The sequence below is a fragment of the Lissotriton vulgaris genome, chromosome 1_1 (genome assembly GCF_964263255.1).
Source record: "Lissotriton vulgaris chromosome 1_1, aLisVul1.2, whole genome shotgun sequence".
NCBI lineage: Eukaryota > Metazoa > Chordata > Amphibia > Caudata > Salamandridae > Lissotriton > Lissotriton vulgaris.
This window is the reverse complement of record NC_141685.1, coordinates 1,611,445,910-1,611,465,093: the sequence shown is the minus strand read 5'-3', so window position 1 is coordinate 1,611,465,093 and position 19,184 is coordinate 1,611,445,910. Positions and strand designations below refer to the sequence as shown.

At 49.1% G+C, this 19,184-nt stretch overlaps 1 protein-coding gene across 6 annotated transcripts in view; it reads left to right on the top strand.

Moving 5' to 3' along the window:
- Positions 1–19,184, top strand: part of LOC147750884 (uncharacterized) — a 1,319,653-nt gene that overhangs the window by 219,868 nt on the left and 1,080,601 nt on the right. For all 6 annotated transcript variants that reach the window (XM_086918405.1, XM_086918419.1, XM_086918411.1 and 3 more), the window contains 2 exons: positions 2,115–2,207; positions 8,379–8,456. In XM_086918405.1, the coding sequence (XP_086774531.1) occupies positions 2,115–2,207; positions 8,379–8,456 (171 nt within the window). The remainder of the gene's footprint in view (positions 1–2,114; positions 2,208–8,378; positions 8,457–19,184) is intronic.

Here is a 19,184-nt window from a genome sequence, read left to right as displayed (position 1 = left end):
TGATGTCCTCCAGTGGGCGGCGGACAGACTTGTCTCTCAGACTGTCCCTCTCTCACACCTCAGAGGACGACGAGCGCCCTCTGGAGACCCCGGGACTGGACCCCCTGGAAGGGGAGGGGGCAGCAGCACCACCCTCATGCTCATGTACAGTACACTGCTCTGGGGGGAGGGGGATGCCAGGGTGGCCTCTCCAGTTCAATACCTGCAGAAGGTCACCACTGGTTATATGGCCTGCCTGTCTATAGGAATGCCCAGCTCCGTTACCAGCTGCATGCAGAGGGCGGTTAAAGTAACATCTCACTTATCATGTGAAGACACTCTTTTTGACGGACACGGCCAGTAAAATATGTATAAACCCACCCCGAAGCAGAACCACTTGGAAAAAATAAAGTCACCCTATTAAGCAGACACCATGACATCTATTGTTTCCGGAGGTCAGACAGTCGATAAGCACCAAGGTCATCAATACGCATTTAATCAACATCAGAAGGATAAAAGGCTGAGCCAGCCCCATCGAGAATGAATCACATGCTCTCTTGGTGGGTGCTTGACCTACCGAGCTACTCTGTTTCTATAAACGCCTTGTACCTGGTTAGTTGGACTTCCCAGCATGCCCTGCCCCTTCAGTTTTTGACACCTCAGACAAACTGCACAGCAGAACTACTGTTTCAATACCGTAGGCTAAAACAACTCCAGGCTGTGTGGTGAGACCCCAGAAGGTCAGGCGGAAGCCAATGGCAGAGGTAGGGTCCTGTGAACCCCGAAGCAAGCATGGGAAATGGACCACAGCTTAGAAGTATAACAAAGTCACCTTTGGGAAGCGGAGGGCCCCTTGCTCACCTATGACCTGGTGCCACTGCACCCGCTGCACCACTGACAGCAGCAGCACTATCCCCTCTGGTTCCTAGTTTCGTTACTGAAAACATGGGATGACAAGCCCGGGAGTGGTGCGTGCGTGCGCGCTACAGTGAGCAATCAATTTTCAATTATCGCGTCCATGTCTGGGCACGATAATGAAAACAGATGTCGGCGCGCAGGTAACAGACACCAATACGCCATGGGCGGAGCAATGTGACCGCCTTTGGCCTAAAGCGTGCTGTCTTTCTAAAAAAGCTGACCGCAAACGCCAATACCGTGGACCAAAAAGAATCGCACACGCAAAAGCTTGTTCGATTCCAGGGTCCGTTTTGGAACCCTCTACAAAAGGGCTCTCGCCCCTGCGCGAGCAGTGCTGCTCACTGTATTGCTAGGGGCGAGCCCTAAAAAAGCAGTCTGAGAGGCATCCTATCCCAGGCGAGTTGAGAAAAGTAGATGGCCATACTTCCCACCTGACAGCATCTGCACTCAGACCACAGACTTCCTCCACTCACTGATTCTTACATTTACTTGTAGTGCCGACGAGCGCAAGAACGAGATGATGGGTACTGAAGCTGAAGTTAATTGTACTCCCACATCATTTCTTCAGGGAGGGTAGAAGTGTCAGGATTGGAAAAGGAGTGTGCCCTGGTTGCTAAAAGACTTTACTTAACCTATATCAAGCTTAAGGTAAAGGCAGGTAGTCCACAAGAGTGCAGGGCCACAACCTAGGTTACCTAGGTCTCTGTAGTAGTGGAGCCCCTATGTTCCTGGCCCCAGAGGGACATGGCTTGCTTTTGGGCGTGATTAGGATATTTGATGGAAATATGTTCTCCATTCCTGTGCGATAGTGCTCCTTATACTCTTTGCATGCAGTGTCTATTGTACCTTGAAAAGCTGGGTTTAGATTGATGTGGTCCAATTCTAGATACTTTACTTTTTCTGTATATTAAATAGAAGTTAAAAAAATCATAGTTTCCCTGATAGGGTGCAAGAGAGTGGAATAACTCACTTTGAAGCTCATGGATAGGATCTGATTTACTATTGCTTAGTAAGTATTGTGACTCATTGTAACTGAATTTCCCCATCTGAAATAATTTGTATGTGACCTTTCTATGTATTTATCTGTGATAAGGAGTTTAATTCAACCTGTGTGTTTTATTTGTGCGACCCAAGTCTTGAGGCCTTGTTGGCAGTCTATTAAACAGACTCTGTAAACAAGTAGCAAAATAGTAAACCTATTGTGTTCTTATATTCAGGAGCATATTACACTGCACTATCCATCATTCCATGACTATACCGAACACCGGGAATATTTACAAGAACATCATGAAGTGCTGATCGAGGAAACGGTGAGTGCAATAAACTGATACAGTTAATTTACATTATTTTCTGGAATTATCCCGCTGTATTGAAATGCTTAATCTCCGTTGTTGGACCATTGCCTCCTAGGAAAGTCTTTTCCATTAATGCTTGAATGTATGCCAAATGAAGAAATGCTTGCTTGGTCAGGGTGTTGTCTAGATGTTTCACCTATGGCAAGGTGGATCTGAGTAACTAAATAAGTTTTCAATTTTACAAGATAAAGAGTAATTATGTACACAGGTACACACACCCGCAGGTACACACACATGTATTTCACCTCTGCTACAGAAAGTGTTTCTGGACCCCATCAGACTCCGAAACTGCTGTCCATTGTAGTATTTCTCATGGAAAAGTGGTGTATCCAAAACATAGTCCTCAATAACTGAGGCGTCAAACGTCCCTGAAACAATATGGGTTGATGTTCTAGCCAGTGCAGGTGAACAGTCAGTCCATAACATACTCTTTCTTTGACTTCTTTCCAGTCTTTTGATAAAGTCCTGTGGTGTGCGGTCTGTGAAAGAGAAAAGACAATGTAATGGGCTACTTCAGTTCACCCTCATTGATTTAAACAGTGAAGTAGGAGCTTTCATTCTCAGAGGCAACTGTGATCCCCTGCCTCATCCCCACAATTGCTCCTTTCTTTAGCACCACTATTAAACATTAACACGTTAAATACTATCATCACTACTCTAGTGTCACAAACGCTCCTTCCAGTTCTATTCCGACAGATAAGGGGAGAAGATTCTTGTGAAGGGGCGCAAGACCAAGCTTCTCCAACGAGCAGCTCGTGAGCTACTGGTGGCTCTCCAGCTACCTGTGTGAAGCCCAGCCTACTTAATTGGAACCTTTTGCTTGTTTGAATTTACATATGTCTGACAAAACTTTGTATTCCAAGATGAAAAGGTGTGTATTTTCAGAACTCCTGAGCCGAGTTTGGAGAACAATGGCTGAATTTTCGAAAAATATTTAAAGCTGATTTTTTTGTGTGTAAAAGTTGGCTTTATTGACATTTTGAAAATATAGAACCACAACAAGCGACATTCCCGCTTAACTTCCCTCGCAGGGGGCATGGTATCGGGTATACAGATTCCTTACTAGCGATTAGGCAATAGACTCTGGCCCAAGGATCACAGTTCGCTTCTAGCAGAAGGGCATAGTTCAGATCCGACTCAGAGGCCAGGGTCCGCTGCGGGCATCAGTTCGAAGCGGGGTATCGTTAGATTGCCAAGTAGTTAGCTTGAAGCTATAGCCGTATCGCGTACCCTTCCGCCATTTCACTGTGCTGGCGTCGCCAAAACTTCCCCCCCAACACCCCTGCCCCCCCTTTACCCACCCCGCTCCCCAGTGGTGGTAACGTACATTCATTCATAATTCAGTCATCCAAAGTAATTCAGGTCTGGAAGAGATGCAGGTCTCGTATGGAGGGAGGGCAGACCGCAGACGGCAAGCCGCTAGATAGAAAGCGGACCAGAGGTCCCCAGCGGAAGGAGAAGTTCTTGAAATCGTTCCGGAAAATGTCTGCCATCCTTTCCATGCTAAGTAGCCACCAAAGCCTCGCATGCCATAGCGCGAGCGCTGAGGTCTCCTTCTTTTTCCAGGCTGCGGCCAGAGTCAACTTGGCCGCCCCCGTACACAACCATAGAATCTTTTTATCAGCCCGTGTCTGGTGTTCGAGATCCGGGTCCCGAAGGCCTAGCAGAACATGATCCAGTGTATCTTTGACAGGGTAACCCAAGATCTCTTTAATGTGGGAGAGGATTTCCTCCCAGTAGGGGCGAATGATCGGGCAGTCCCACCATATGTGGCGGAAATCGCCCAACGCTCCACATCCCCTCCAGCATCTATCTGAGGAATCCGGGAAAATCCTCTTCAATTTGGCTGGGTACATGTACCAGTCCAGTGTGGTTTGAAGGTGGGCCTCTCGGAGATCTAGTGAATGGTTGTGCTTCGCGATGTCATGCCACAGATGGGACCACTCGGCATCCTCAATGGGGCAGCCCAGGAGATCCTCCCATAGGCTTATATAGCGTGGTCTCGGAGATATCGTGGTGGAGAGCAGGAGACCGTACAGGAAGGAGATAGTCCCCCGCATGCTGGAAGTCTTTGCGAGAAATGCCTCAAAGACAGTGGGCGGCCTGGTGGCTGCGTCTCTAACTGATGGCGAAAGTGCCCAATGCAGCATCTGGACGTGTCGGAATCCTTCCAGCGGAGGGACCGAGTAGTCTCGCATGCAATTAGCGAACGTGAGAGGCGCATCTCCATAGAAGAGGTGAGTAAGGGCGTAACAGCCCCCGGCCCTCCAAGCGTCGAAGGGGCCTTCGCGCTCCGCAGGAGGAAAGGCGGGATTAAAATGGATCGGGGTATATAGGGACGGGAAGGACATCCAGCGCTCGTCATGTGAGACCGAGTCCCAGACCTTTAGAGTGGTACTTGTGGGGGTGCTGGCATATGCATTCTTAGGTCTATCCTTCTTTGGCTTCCACACTAGGTCCCAAATTGTGTTCCCCGCCACCAATCGGTCCATGTGGAGCCAGTGCTTCTCAGACTCGGGCTGCGACCATTCTGCCAGTACTCGGAGCTGTGCCGCCTTGTAATACAGGTGCATATCTGGAAGGCCCACTCATCCCATCTTCTGAGGGCGTTGGAGAGTAGCGAAGGAGAATCGGGCACGACCCCCTTGCCATATGTACCGGAGCATTATGGTTCGGAGGCGGCTAAAGAAATCACCTTCGGGGGCAATGGGAAGGGCCTGGAAAAGGTACAGCAGTTTAGGTAATAGGGACATTTTGATCGCATGCACCCGCCCCAACCACAAGATGAACATGGGTTTCCAACAGCCCAGATCACTCTGAATCTTCGTCAGAAGTGGTGGAAAGTTAGCGGCATATAGCTTCCCGATAGTGGGGGTCAGGTGGACCCTTAAATACACTAAAGAAGTGAGGGACCATGGAAGCGGCGTTAAGTGTCGAAGGCGGTCGGCTTCCGCTGCGGGAAGCGTAAGGTTGAGAATGTATGATTTATGCAGGTTGACTTTAAATCCCGCAACCTTCTCAAAACCTTCCAGGGCTTCCTGGACACTAGGAAGGGAGTGGGCGGGGTCCGCCAGGGACAGCAGGACATCATCCGCGAAAAGAGAGTTTTTATGCTGCTCCCCTGTGAAGGGTATGCCCCGGATGCCCGGGTTCTCCCTAACCGCCAGCGCGAAGGGCTCGATGCTCAGGGCAAAGAGCAGAGGGGAGAGGGGGCATCCCTGCCTAGTGCCGCGAGAGTGCGGGAAGAAGATGGAGCAGTGGCCGTTCATCGCGACTCTCGAGCGGGGGTTGTTGTAGTTTGCCCTAAGCATCCTGAGAAACGCAGGAGAAAATCCAAACGCTTCCAGGGTCCGGAATAGAAAGTTCCAGTCCACATGATCGAAGGCCTTCTCGGCGTCAAGGCCTACTAAGGCCGCTGGGATCTTAAAGCGGGTGGCCTTCTCTATGAGGTGGACCACCCTCCTGGTGTTGTCATGCGTCTGGCGGCCTTTGATAAAGCAGGACTGATCTGGGTGGATCAGGGCTGGCATTAAGTTCTGCATTCTACGCGCTAAGATGGAAGAGTACAATTTGGCATCAATGTTAAGCAGGGCGATGGGCCTGTACGAAGAACAAGCCGCAGGGTCCTTCCCAGGCTTTGGAATGACCGATATAACCGCCTCCGCCATGGAATCTGAAGTTATCCCTGTGTCACCCATGGTGTTAAACAATCGTGGCAGGAATCCGCTAATGTCTGAGGTGAAAGTCTGGTAGAACAGCGCGGTGAAGCCGTCCGGGCCCGGTGCCTTGTGTGGTTTCAGAGCCTTAATCGCATCTCTAACCTCTTCCTCCATAATGGGAGATGCAAGGAGATCATTCCATTCCGCGAAAACTTGAGGGAGCGGATGTGCTCGTAGGTATTCCTCTTGGGCGGCCGGCGACAAAGTCTCCCCCGAGTAGAGTGCGGCGTAATAATCTCCAAATAGGTTTTCTTTGTCCCCATCTCGGTGCACCAGGGTGCCCCTTGGATCCCAGATACCACCGATATACTCCTTCTCTTTTTTATCTCTAAGTTGGCGGGCCAGATGTTTCCCCACCTTGTTCCCCTGGGAGTAGGATAGTCGCCGTAGCCTAAGTAGTGTAAGTTCCGCCCGGTTGTTGTAATGGGCTTTAAGTTTACTCCGAACGGCCGTCAAAGGACGTAGCGTCACCCTAGAGGGGTTTTGTTTGTGGCCTGTTCGAGTGCCGCCAATTCCCGCTCCAGCTCCTCCCGCTCAACACGTCTCCTTTTGTTGAATGCTGAGTTAAGTGCGATACACTTACCCCGTATGGTAGCTTTGAAAGCGTCCCAGGTCGTGAGGATGGGAGTGTCCTCCACCGGGTTAAGGTCAAAGAAATCGCGGACACTCTTCCGCAGTTCCTTGCAGTATGTGTCATCCCGGGTTAAGGACGATGGGAAGTACTATTTGCGGAAGGTTGTCGTCCTGGGGGACCATGTCAGATTGAGCCCAGCAGTCTGTGGTCCAAGACAGATAAAGGAAATATACTGTCCTCTCGGAGATCTCCCTGTAAGGATTGACTCACAAAGATATGGTCCAATCGAGAGTAAGAGTGGTGGACGTGGGAGAAAAAAGTGTAGTCCCTGACCTGAGGGTGGAGGGCACGCCATCCATCAAGAAGGCCCACGTCTCCAATTTTGTCCTGGGTCTCCGCGGCGAAAACTCCAGCGTCAGACCTCAGGCGTTGAGAGCAGTCCAGGTCTCTGTCCCATACCAAATTAAAGTCCCCCAGGACCACGAGCTCCCCTTCTACAAATCCTTCCACCTCTCGGAGGAGGTCTCGTGGGAAGCCGTTCTGGCCTACATTGGGGGCGTAGAGGACCAGGAACGTACACGACCTGCCGAATAGTACTCCCTTGACCATCAACCAACATCCCTCCCTGTCATTTCGGACCCCCACAGGTTGAAAATGGAGGGTGGAGCGAAACATCAGAGCCACCCCCCTGTGCTTTGTGGCTGCGGAGGATCGATAGATGAGAGGAAATTGTTTATGTTTCAGCCTAGTTTCATCTTTGCGGGCCAGGTGTGTCTCTTGGAGGCCCACCACATCTAAGTGATGGTCGACAATGTATTTCCAGATTTTCTGGCACTTCTGTGGGGAATACAGACCCTTAACATTCCACGTGCCGATGATCACAGGCATTACAGAGTCGTCACCCCCTCACGCTCATCTAGGAGGCCCATACCGATCCACATGCGTCCTTTCCATTCACAGTGGATCAGCCACACATCCCCCTGTCGTAGATCATACCTGTCATCTTCTAACCCCTCGCTGGAGGCCGCTGGGGGAGGCCCTCGCACCACAGTCCGAGTCCCCCCCGCTCCCCAATCCCAACGACACCCCCCACCAACCCCGGGCAACCTAAAGTTGATTTTTGAGTGATAAATCATGTTCAGAGGCTTATTACTAATATGATTACTTACATGCCAGCCACAGCTGCAGTGCTCCTGACATGAATTACCTACAGATAGGCATTCCAAATTGATAGACATTTTTGTATTACTGCTTGCATCCCTCTGATGTCCTGAGTTGATCGCTGGTGGTAATCGTGACTATGGTTACCACTAATGTAATCTTATGTGGTCACTAATGTAATCTTGTCTGATATGGCCACTATTATAACACAAATAATATTTGTGGCTCACAGTGATTTTAACTGAACATACCTGGCTCTTATTTCACATAAGGCTGGAGACCCCTGGACAAGACTCTTGTGAAGGGGCAAGATGCTTGTGAAGGTGAAAAGGCCATTGGTCTCTGAAGGAGCAGAGATCATTGAAATCCGAGAAACAGACACACTATTCAAAAGTAATTCTCAAACCAAAAAAGAAGTGGAATGATACACTTCCTAACAAACTGGATTCTTGTTTACGAAGCAACCTTAACCAGGGATGCCCACAGTAAATAATTAAATAAAACAAACGTTGTTTACCACTGGTAATTATTTTTTTTTTTTCTCTTCTCAAGAGGTCAGTATATTCAGCACAGTGCTAATGGACCAAGCCATGGTGCTTTATCCAGACCAGACATGTGATAGCTCACTTAGTAAATAAACCAAGTACTATAAACAGATGTTCTATCTTTCAGGATGATCCTAGAGGTCAAGACTTTGACGAACACATGGAGTGTTTAGAAGAACATCAGGAAATGTTGATTGAGGAAACGGTAAATGCCTTGAAGGAATACTTATGATCAGTTTAAATTCATTTAAGTTATTCTTTTTACATTGTGATGCTCTGTTATAAATGGAAAGGGAATTGTTTTTTTATGTAGCTCTTAATGCTGATTAAATCTTTCTCCCCTTTGCCAGGGCTACAATTAAAAGAGCAGCTCAGTTCTCTTTGTATCCATCCACTGAGATGTAAGAAAAGTTGTTGGTATAGGCAAGTTTTGACAGAGGCTGTCGGGAGAGATTTTAGAAAAGGCTGACATATTCAAAGAGAGGTTTGGGTTAATGAGAGTAGAACTGCAGAGATTATTGTAGAGTCTGTTAAGGGAGCGTCAAATTATTTGTTTCCTCCTCCGTCCCTCATGGTTGAAATCTTCAAAATAGTCTTTAAAGGCCTTCTCAATGTATGTTGTGACAGCATTGCAGTTGTTAATACATTTCCCAGTCACAATTAAATCATGAACAGATTGCACATTTGACACAGAAGAGTCAGAGGGCATTGACTATCTCACTTTGTGAGATTTGAAAACAGCCCCCAACTTGTCTTTTCAAGCCCTTATGTGTTTTTTCATGTGTTTTTATGTGGAATTCCTGGCTGGATCATATTCTATTAAAAGTTTCAGTAATTTCAGTTGTGGAGGATATTCTGTGCCACCTCTGTGAGTTAGTGATGGAAATGTATTACTATAAATGCTTTTTGTAAATCTGTAATGCAAGGACTTTCATACCAGAAGTTGCCTAAGAAATTGTGCCCCTCAGTGTCCTTTGAGGGAGCTTGAGGCTGATAATCCTAGAGATGCAGATGATGGTAATTACCATTCTTCCAAATTTTAACCTAGTATCATCCTTAATAGTAACAGTATTTAGAAACAAGAAGTTATTGAAACAGATAAGGACTTGGAAAGACTATTTGGAGGCTGTTTCAAATCTCAACTAGTTCATTCCAGGGAGATAGTCAATGCCCACGTACTCTCCTATGTCAAATGTGTAGCCTAGTCATGATTTAATTGTTACTGGAAAATTGGAATTGTTGAAACTTTAACAACACCTACTCCAGTCTGGAATTCTGCTTTCTCCTTTGACTTAGTTAAACAAGCATTTGCAATGCAATAGGTCTCGCATTATGAAAGTTTGAGCTATTGGTATTGAAATGACACATTTTTAGGTCTTGCGACCTATCAATGCGCGCAAGCGCATTGAGCGTAGCGAGAATTCATGTCCTCAAAACGCTTGTGAAGCCAAGGGTTTCGTTCGTGCGGTTTTGTTTAAGTTCACGTGACCAAACAAGCACGCGCATTCACGGCCGCACAGCACATCAAAGGGCTTCGCTCAGCGTGCGCTCTGCGGCTTCTCCTCCCCTAACACGCTTCTCCTCCCCTAATTAATCATGGCTGGCCGGCCGGCCGTACTTTCAGTTTCCCTTCCCCTGCACTTCATCTTGTTGGTATTTTATTGAAACAGGACACTTTCACTTCTCTGAACCGTGCGCAATGTAACTCCAGACTCGCACATTATAAACGCACCGTTTCAAGTTATAAATATACATTTCTTTCTCTGCTTCTTTTATTCAGCGCTATCCGTTCCTAAGCAGCTTCAGAGCGCTGCTCGGTTAATTCGCCAAATATTTCCCTCCCGATAGCAATGCAATTTTAGGTGAGCTGCTGAGGTTTGTGTTTTTTTTCATCTAATGTACAAATGTAAGACGATCTCCTGGTGCGTGATTATTTATCAATGGTGGATATCAACAGTTCCTTTCAATTCTCATAAAAGCATAAAGAAAGACACAGCCCTTGTACTCAAACAAATTAATAAGGAAATCCGACATGAACTTATTATTCCCCAACAGTACATTACAGATCAAAGCAGGAATTCAGAAACAACAAACAGCCAACCTCTCCATGCACGCTCAGAATAACTCCAAACAATTTTGTTTCTGGGAGTTCGTTTTCTCTTACTCAGAAAACAGTATTGGGGCAGATTTTGACTTCTGGTCCTCCGTAGACAACACACCTTCACAACTCCCAAACAAGTAAAGGCAAGGTCTAATTTCAGTCTCACTAATCTGGAGATAACAACTGCCATCTTTTCCGATGCAAACGTTCAGCACATTCGACGGACATGCTTGTCTCTTAAATGAATTCCCAAAAGCAAACCGTGAGCCATCTCCTACTAAAAACTACTACTGTAGCTCTAGCCTGTCTTGTTTGGCCAAGATCGTTGCTAAATGTCACAAATCAAATGTACAGCTACAGAAAGCAAAATGATATTCTTAGCCTCTTCCATTACGGATTTAGAACAGGGAAAAGCACTGCAACTCCCATGTCTGGTTGTAGGCTGACAACATTTTACAACTGCGTGACTACCATTTCTGCCTCTTTATCTGTAAAGTATGGGCGTAGACTTCTTAATGCTCAAGTTATTTATTGGCAACTCTGCAGTCAGGGGACATCAACATCAACCTCTTCAATCCCTGACTCCTCAACCGTCTCTCTAGCCTCCCCGTACATTCCACCCTCAACACTCCAGATCCCCAGTGATGTCCCCATTATTCTAACACAGAATACTCCGACATCACACATCTTCCCCCTTAAAGAAAATAAAAAAAACTATATACAAAAAAAACCAAATAAATAAAAATAAACATATTTAAACAACATTCCCATTTTGCATAAAAACTCATCCACATTTTCCTGCCCAAATTATTTCAGCATATAACCTCTAAATAAATAACATATTAAAAACAACATTCCCATTTTTCATAAAACTCATCCACATTCTCCTGCCCAAATTATTTCAGCATATAATCCCTAATTATTTCAGCATATAATCTTCCCCGTACATTCCACCCTCAACACTCCAGATCCCCAGTGATGTCCCCAGTATTCTAACACAGAATACTCCGACATCACATTATCATACTGCTAACATTGATGACCACGGAATCTATTCAACACTAGAATACGCATGGTGGGCTGAGTCCTGGCTTGGTTCAGGCGATACTTATAAAATGCCATCACCTAGTAAACAAGCACTGGCGTTGCCAATAGGTCTCGTTTAACTTTTACTGTCAGGACTCTGCCCCGATTGTCAACACCTCAGTCGGGTGGCCATTTACACACTAGCCCAGCGTTCCCTCCAGCCTTGTGATAATACCACCCTTGGAGACAACCAATAGATCTCATGCCACTAAGCATTTAACATTGACTTTACTAGCCGTGGGTGGCCATTGACGACTAGCCCAGTGTTACCTCCCGCTCTATGATAACATAACCCTTGGAGTCAGTTCCGATGCTACTACGCATTTTAATTTTGATGTCACCATCCTTGGTACAAACGTACGCACGTCCACTTAGCAGCGTTGAGGGGTCTACAGTGCTACACCACTCGCCAAGCTAAAAAGTATGAACGCTCATATTTGTTGGTCAATTATCACGTTCTTGCTGTAGCTCACTTACCTGGTCTTAACTTTTTAAAACTTTTTTACACTGTCCACCCGCTGCCATTACTTTTTACAATTGCTTTTTCACTTGACCAGCCCAACTCACTTCTGAATCTGCCTGATATACCTGATTTATATGTATCCTTAACGTGTGGTACACATCTCTGCCCCCCTTCTCTGTTACTCTTCCAACCAAATGCATTTTTACACCATTTGTTTACATCCCCAGCTCCTCTGAGCCTCTTCCCACTGCAAACAAAACAAGCACTGGTATAGCCAATAGGTCTCGCTTTTGGGACCTTCTAAGTATTTCTTTTTTTTCACCTTTTGCACACTCAACCACAACCACACATACAACCACACACACAACCACAAAACCACAAACACGCACACACAACCACACACACACAACCACACCGTCAGTGCACACTTTCACCAGGCACAGACACCATCAGTCGTCCGTGCACGCTTTCACCGGGCACAAACACCACCAGCCGTCAGTGCATGCTTCCACCAGGCACACACCACCAGCCGTCAGTGCACGCTTTCACCAGGCACACACACACCACCAGCCGTCAGTGCACGCTTACACCAGGCACACACACACCACCAGCCGTCATTGCATGCTTTCACCAGGCACACAGACACCTCCAGCCATCAGTGCACGCTTTCACCAGGCAGACACCACCAGCATTCAGTGCACGCTTTCACCAGGCACACACACCACCAGCCTTCAGTGCACGCTTTTACCAGGCACACACCACCAGCCTTCTGTGCACGCTTTCACCAGGCACACACACCACCAGTCGTCAGTGCACACTTCCACCAGGTACACACACCACCAGTCGTCAGTGCACGCTTCCACCAGGTACACACACCACCACCCGGCAGTGCACACTTCCACCAGGCACAGACACCACCAGCCATCTGTGCACACATCAATTGTTAACGCATCCACAAATAACTATTGTAGCAATCGCAGTATGGCGCTCTTTACTTTTAAACATATTCATCTAAAGCGCAGCATGCCACCATTGCTACAAAAATAAAGACACATTTTATTGGCCTACAATAATAGACTTTTGTTGCAATTGGTGTTGCAATATTTAACAATGCCAATAGCTCAAACGTAATTAATGCGAGACCTATTGGCAACGCCAGTGCTTGTTTAATTATGTGTTGGTTTTGAAAATAGCTAAATTAATAGCTTTGTCATTTACAATGCCAATAGTTTTAACTTTCGCAAACGTGACACTTATAGCAGTTGTAATGCAATATGTGTTGTATTTACATGACTTAGATGTATTAATATTACAAATAACAATGGCTTTTATTTTTTTTATAATTAATACTTAAATAAAAGTTATTGTAATTTATAATGGCAATAGCTTAAACTTTTGTAAATAACTTTTGGGAAGATTATGTTCAGTGTATTTTATTGTGATGAAAATCCAAGAACAGAAGTGAAATATTAACATCTTTGTAATAAAGCTTGAAACATTGAGAGAACATATTAGAACCAGTTGTTGTTGAATGGTTGCACAGAGTGATGCTGTGGCCTTCAGTGTCGCCGAGTGATGCTGTGGCCTTCAGTGGTGCCGAGTGATGCTGTGGCCTTCAGTGGTGCAGAGTGATGCTGTGGCACTGAGGGGTGCTGTGGCGCTGAGGGGTGCTGTGCAGTAGGTCTCGCAATTATGCGGGTTTGAGCTATTGCATTGTAAATGACAATGCCTTTTATTTATGTTTTTGTTTGTAAAACATAAATAAAAGGCATTGGCATTTACAATGGCAATAGCTTAAACTTGCGTAAATGTGAGACCTATTGCATTGCAAATGCTTGTTTGAAGAAGGTTTTGCCTTGTGTGGCCGTATTGTAGGAGTGCTAACAGCTGTGGGGGCTATGGGCAGTCACAGGAAGCACGAGGGGAGGAGAACCTGGCAGGGAAGGGTGGTTTAAATGTACAGATGTAGCAGTGCGGCGAGGTGCTCTTGGATGCCGCTCAAACACAAACAAATTTTTGTAAAAAGCTGGCACCACTAAACAAGCAATGCGTGCAACTAAATAAATAATTAAAAGCGGGCGTCATGCTAAATATAAAACGTGCACAACTAAATAAATAATTAAAAGCGGGCAGAAGTGAAAGGTGAGAAGAACCTGGCAGGGAAAGACGCACGCCCAGTCTGGGACGCCCAACATCCCCAGGTGTTCCTTTCGCTCCACGGCGGCCCACGGAGAGCTTTCCAGGTCATTGCCCAGGAGGCAGTCTACGGGGGCATCGTCTCGGACCGTCACTTTCAACATGCCGGAGACCCCCCCCCCATTCGAAGGGGACGCAGGCCATCCGACACAGGCTCTCCGAGTTATCGGCTGATCGTACAGGGCAGAGAATGTTCGGTAGATACTGTTCTGGGGCCACCAGGTGACAGCGGACGGCTGTTACACTGGCCCCGGTGTCACGAAGGGCTTCAGCCTGGTGTCCATTGATGCTCACCCATTGGCTGTACTTCTGGGTGTTAGCGGGTAGGGGGACCCGCGGGACCATGTCTTTCCCCCCTAAGCAGGCTAGAGTCATGGCGGCTGGCTCCCACTCTTGATGCTCTTGTTCGTACTCTTCCTGTTCCTCGGAGATCTGTTCTTCCCCTAGGGCTGCAGCGGCCACTTGGCGGGGTCTTGGGCTCTGGTACTGCGGGCAGTTTGGGTCGTTCGCATAGTGGCCGACTCGTTGACATCGGTGACACGTGACATTGGCTCTGTACCCCGGTCGCGCTGGGGTGCTGCCCCGGTTGGCCGGGGGGGTGGTGTTGGTAGCGGGGGCGACCGGGGCGTTGTCTCTTCCTCGCCCTTGGCCCCCTCCTCCTCCTCTGGGTCGGTGCTGACCATTGTTGTTCCGGTTCTGTTCGTAGGACCCATTCCGGCCCACTCTGGTGATCTCCCACCGGTCAGCTTCGGCTGCGAGCTGCCGGGGATCCGTTAACTTGCTGTCGAGGAGGTGTTGGCGGAGTTCAATGAAGCAATTGTTCGACAGATGCTCCCATACCATTAGGTTAAATAGTTGCTCGTAGGTCGTGACGCTGCTTCCTCGGATCCAGCCCTCGAAGGCTCGGCTAAAGTATGTTACATAGTCCACCCAAGTTGTACCCGGGATGCGGGTGCAGTCTCGGAACCTCTGACGGTACATCTCGGGTGTGAGACCATAGCGGGTGAGGAGGGCCGCTTTCATATGGTCGTAGGAGGTCATCTGGTGGTCCGGGAGCTGTAGTAGGGTGTCGCGGCCCTCATTGAGGAATCTTCCCCAGAGACCGGCTCCCCAGTCGCTTCTATCGATCCGGTGTGCAGTCATAGCGATTTCATAGGCTTTAAACCATTGCTGGATGTCGTCCTCTCTGAAGTATTCTCGGACAACATCCTTGGGGATGTGTACCTTTTTGTCTGTGGCCCCTGAGGTGGGGGGTCGCTCGGGTACCCCTGCTTCTTTATTCTGCTTGCGTAGGTTGATCTCGGCTAGGTTTCGTTCGTGTTCGTACGCTAGTTTTTTTTCCTCGAGCTCCCTTTGTCTCTGTTTCTCCTCTCTTTCTTCTCGGAGACGCAGGTGCTCTAAGTTGATTTTTTGTTCGGCCAACTTAAGTTCAACGTCCATTTTAAGCCGGGCCATTTCTAGTTCGTGTAGTCGGGTCCTTTCTCTTTCCTGGATCTCGCCTTGCGAGAGACCCGTTCTTTGCCCTTCCGGGGTCGTGGTCGTTTTTTCTACGGTGCTTTGATCAGGGGTTCCGGCAGCCCCGGTTTCTGCCCAAGATTCTAGGGCATGCTTAAAATCGTCCTTGGTACTCAGTCCGGTGGTAGCGATACCCAGTTCGATGCAGAATTGTTTAAGTTCACGATGGTTGTACTCCTCCAATTTCTCCATTTGGAATTTCTCGGTTGATCCGCTCTCTTTCGTGGTCATTGTGACTTCGTCGTGGGGTGAGCTACTCTCTGTACGTTTATGCGGTGATTCGGATCGCGCCGCTGGCCACCAATGTTAGACGGACCGGGAGGGTCGGCCGAGGTTACGGGGAGAGGTCTCCAGGGAGAGCCGTCTCCAACGACTGTACAGATAAGTAACTTCCCCCCCACAGACGGACACCACACAAGGTTGAAGGTTAACGAGACTTTATATGCAATTCTTAGGTTACGAGGATGGATACAAGGAGGTCTGGACTCAGGGGTCCCCTCGGTTCTAGTCTCTGGTTTAGGAAAGGGGTAGCGGGACAGTCTTAGTTACCAATGAGTACAAAATAGCTCTCAATCCTCGAGCTCGGCGTTCTAGATGATCGGGCCGTGGAGGAGCCAAGCAGGTCCCGAGATGGATGAAGGAAGGACGACGGTCCGCGGCGGAGCCTGCAGGTCCCGGTGGAAGATGACGGTTACAACGGTCCGCGGCCACGCCAGCAGATCCCGACGACGATGAAGGATGAAGGTTACGACGGCTGTGGCAGCGCCAACAGGCAGGACGATGGTGCACAGGACAGAGCTATGGCAGCGCCAGTAGTCCGTCCAGGATGAGTTCCTCTTTACGTCTCTCGACTCCAAGATACAACTGCCTTCCTGCTCTGGAGCTGCCCCAGTTATAGGGCTGGCGTGCTTTGATGTCCGGACCCTCGCACTTGGAGGTCGGGAGGTCCGGGATGGGGGAGTCCAGACACCCAGCAGGGGGGTGGAGCCAGCGCCCGGGGAGGCGATGGGCGAGCGGCACTTGGTGGGGGAGAGCCATTGGCACCTCTTTCTCCCATGGACTTGCCAAGTAGCCCGCTCACCTCCTGGGTGGAGGGTGGTGCCGGAATGTCTGAGGCCGGGCCAGGCCCAGGGTTGAGGTCGATCGGGGGCCAGGCGGCCTCGTGGTGGAGTGTCCAAGATGGCGCCCCAGGCTGGGCGCGTGGGCCGGCAGTGGATCGGACCCTCGAGGTCGGCAGGCTCGAGGGCAGGGGTCCCTGAGGGGACGGAGGACGGGCAATGGTGGTGTGTGGTACTTGCGGGACTGGGCTCAGGCCTGGTTGGGCCGGGGGAGAGCGGCCCTTCATGTGGCCTGTCCAACAGGGAGGTTTGAATTTACAGATGCAGCAGTGCGGAGAGGGGATCTTGGGTGGTGCCAGAACAAAAGTGGAGTGAGAAATTGTGACGGAATGGGGCGGAGAGGAGGGATAGGAAAGGTTGGGGGGGCGGGGAAGTTGACAAGGAGATGGGGAGGGGCAGCGAGGCGCTTGGGAGAGCGCTGTGCTTTGAGGCATGACGGCCTGAAGGAAGGCGATACATTGTGGAAAGAGGTTTAGGGGGAAGAGTGTAACAAGAGCTAACAACGCTTTTACGATATTTTCATTTGTGCTGTGCTGCCTGTTGTTTTCATCTGTGCCTGATTGTGCCGGTGCCACTGCCATTTGCATCGCGTTATTTCTGTTTGTGCCCCAATCCTGTTTCGCTTTTGGCTTGCTGCCATTTTGTTGTTGTGCATCCCTGCCTGGATCTCCACCCCGCTCCCGCCTCCCAGCTGCTCCTCCCTCCCACTGATACTGTAAGCCCCGCTTTCCCATTGCAGCGCTGTGACCGTCCTGATCCCTTCAGAAGCGGTCGCTCCTCACGCTGCTCCCTGCCCTGCCTGCCGCCTGGTATCGTAGCGCTATACCGCCAGACTTCTATCCGCTACCTCGCCTTGCTCCCACAACTGCTTTTGCCAGATTGATTAATACAATTTATATCGTAGCGCTAGATTGCCTGATTGTTTTTTAATTATTGCTTTTCTTAATTATATCGTAGCGCTAGATTGCCAAAGTGCACTTTTACGATATTTTCAATTGTGCTGTGCTGCCTGTTGTTTTCATCTGTGCCTGATTGTGCCGTTGCCACTGCTATTTGCATCGCGTTATTTCTGTTTGTGCCCCAATCCTGTTTCGCTTTTGGCTTGCTGCCATTTTGTTGTTGTTGTTGTGCCTCCCTGCCCGGATCTCCACCCCGCTCCCGCCTCCCAGCTGCTCCTCCCTCGCCCCTCCCCATCCACTATCCACTATCCGCATATGACAGATGCCTCAGCGCGCAGCGGTCGTGTCCTATGTGCGCCGAAGGTGCGCCAAAGGTAAGCCCGTCTACGCCTGGACCGCCCCCAAAGCCAGACCCGCTGCTCCCCGCAAGTCTCACTCCTCCCGCATAACCTACGACGCCGCAACCCTCTCAGCACTTAATCCCGGCCGACTCCCTAACTGCTACCAAGCCGCCCCAGGACACACCCATGGACCCTTCACCTGCCACTCCTGCAAGTTCGACTGCATCAGGACCCACACCAAATCCACAAACTCCAAACAGAGCTCGGACACTAACCAACTAAGGTGCTTCCTGCTCAACACCCGCTCAGTCCACAGACACTCACTCGAACTCTGGAACCTACTCGACACTACATCGCCGGATGTCGCCTTCCTTACAGAAACATGGATGAACGCCTCATCAGCCCCGGACATCGCCATAGCCATCCCGGACACCTACAAGATCATCCGAAAAGATCGCACCAACCAAACAGGAGGAGGCATCGCCATCGTCCATAAGAACACAATCCGCATCACGACCAGTTCAGACGATAACCTCGCTACCGCCGAACACCTTCACTTCCAGATTCACACCGACCCCAAAACCACACTCAGAGGCACCCTCATCTACAGACCCCCAGGACCCCGCACACAATTCAGCGAAGACATCGCAGCCCACATGCCCTCCCATTCAAGAACTACATTCTACTGGGAGACCTCAGCTTCCACCTGGAAAAGAAAAACGACAACACCACCACCACCCTTCTGGACAACCTGACCAATCTCGGACTCAAACAACTCATTGACACCCCCACCCATTCTGCCGGACACACGCTTGAGCCTATCTTCACCTCCAGCAAGCACATCTTCTTCGATCACACCACAGCTCTCCATTGGACGGACCACAGCTGCGTTCACTTCAACTACAAAAAGTCCACGACCCACAACCCCCCACAACCTATTCCCCGAAGAAATTGGAACAAAATCACCACCGACCAACTCTCCACATCGCTTCACCAAAACCCCCCAGCCAATTCATCGGACCCTAACCAAGCAGCCACCAACCTCACACAATGGATCACCCACAGCGCCGACGAACTAGCACCCTTAAAAAACCATCTAATCAAGCAAGGCAGCAAAAAAGCCCCCTTGTTCAACGATGACCTTAAGAAATCCAAGAACTTCTGTCGTGCTCTCGAGAAAACCTGGAGAAAAAACCCAACCACTGACAACCTAG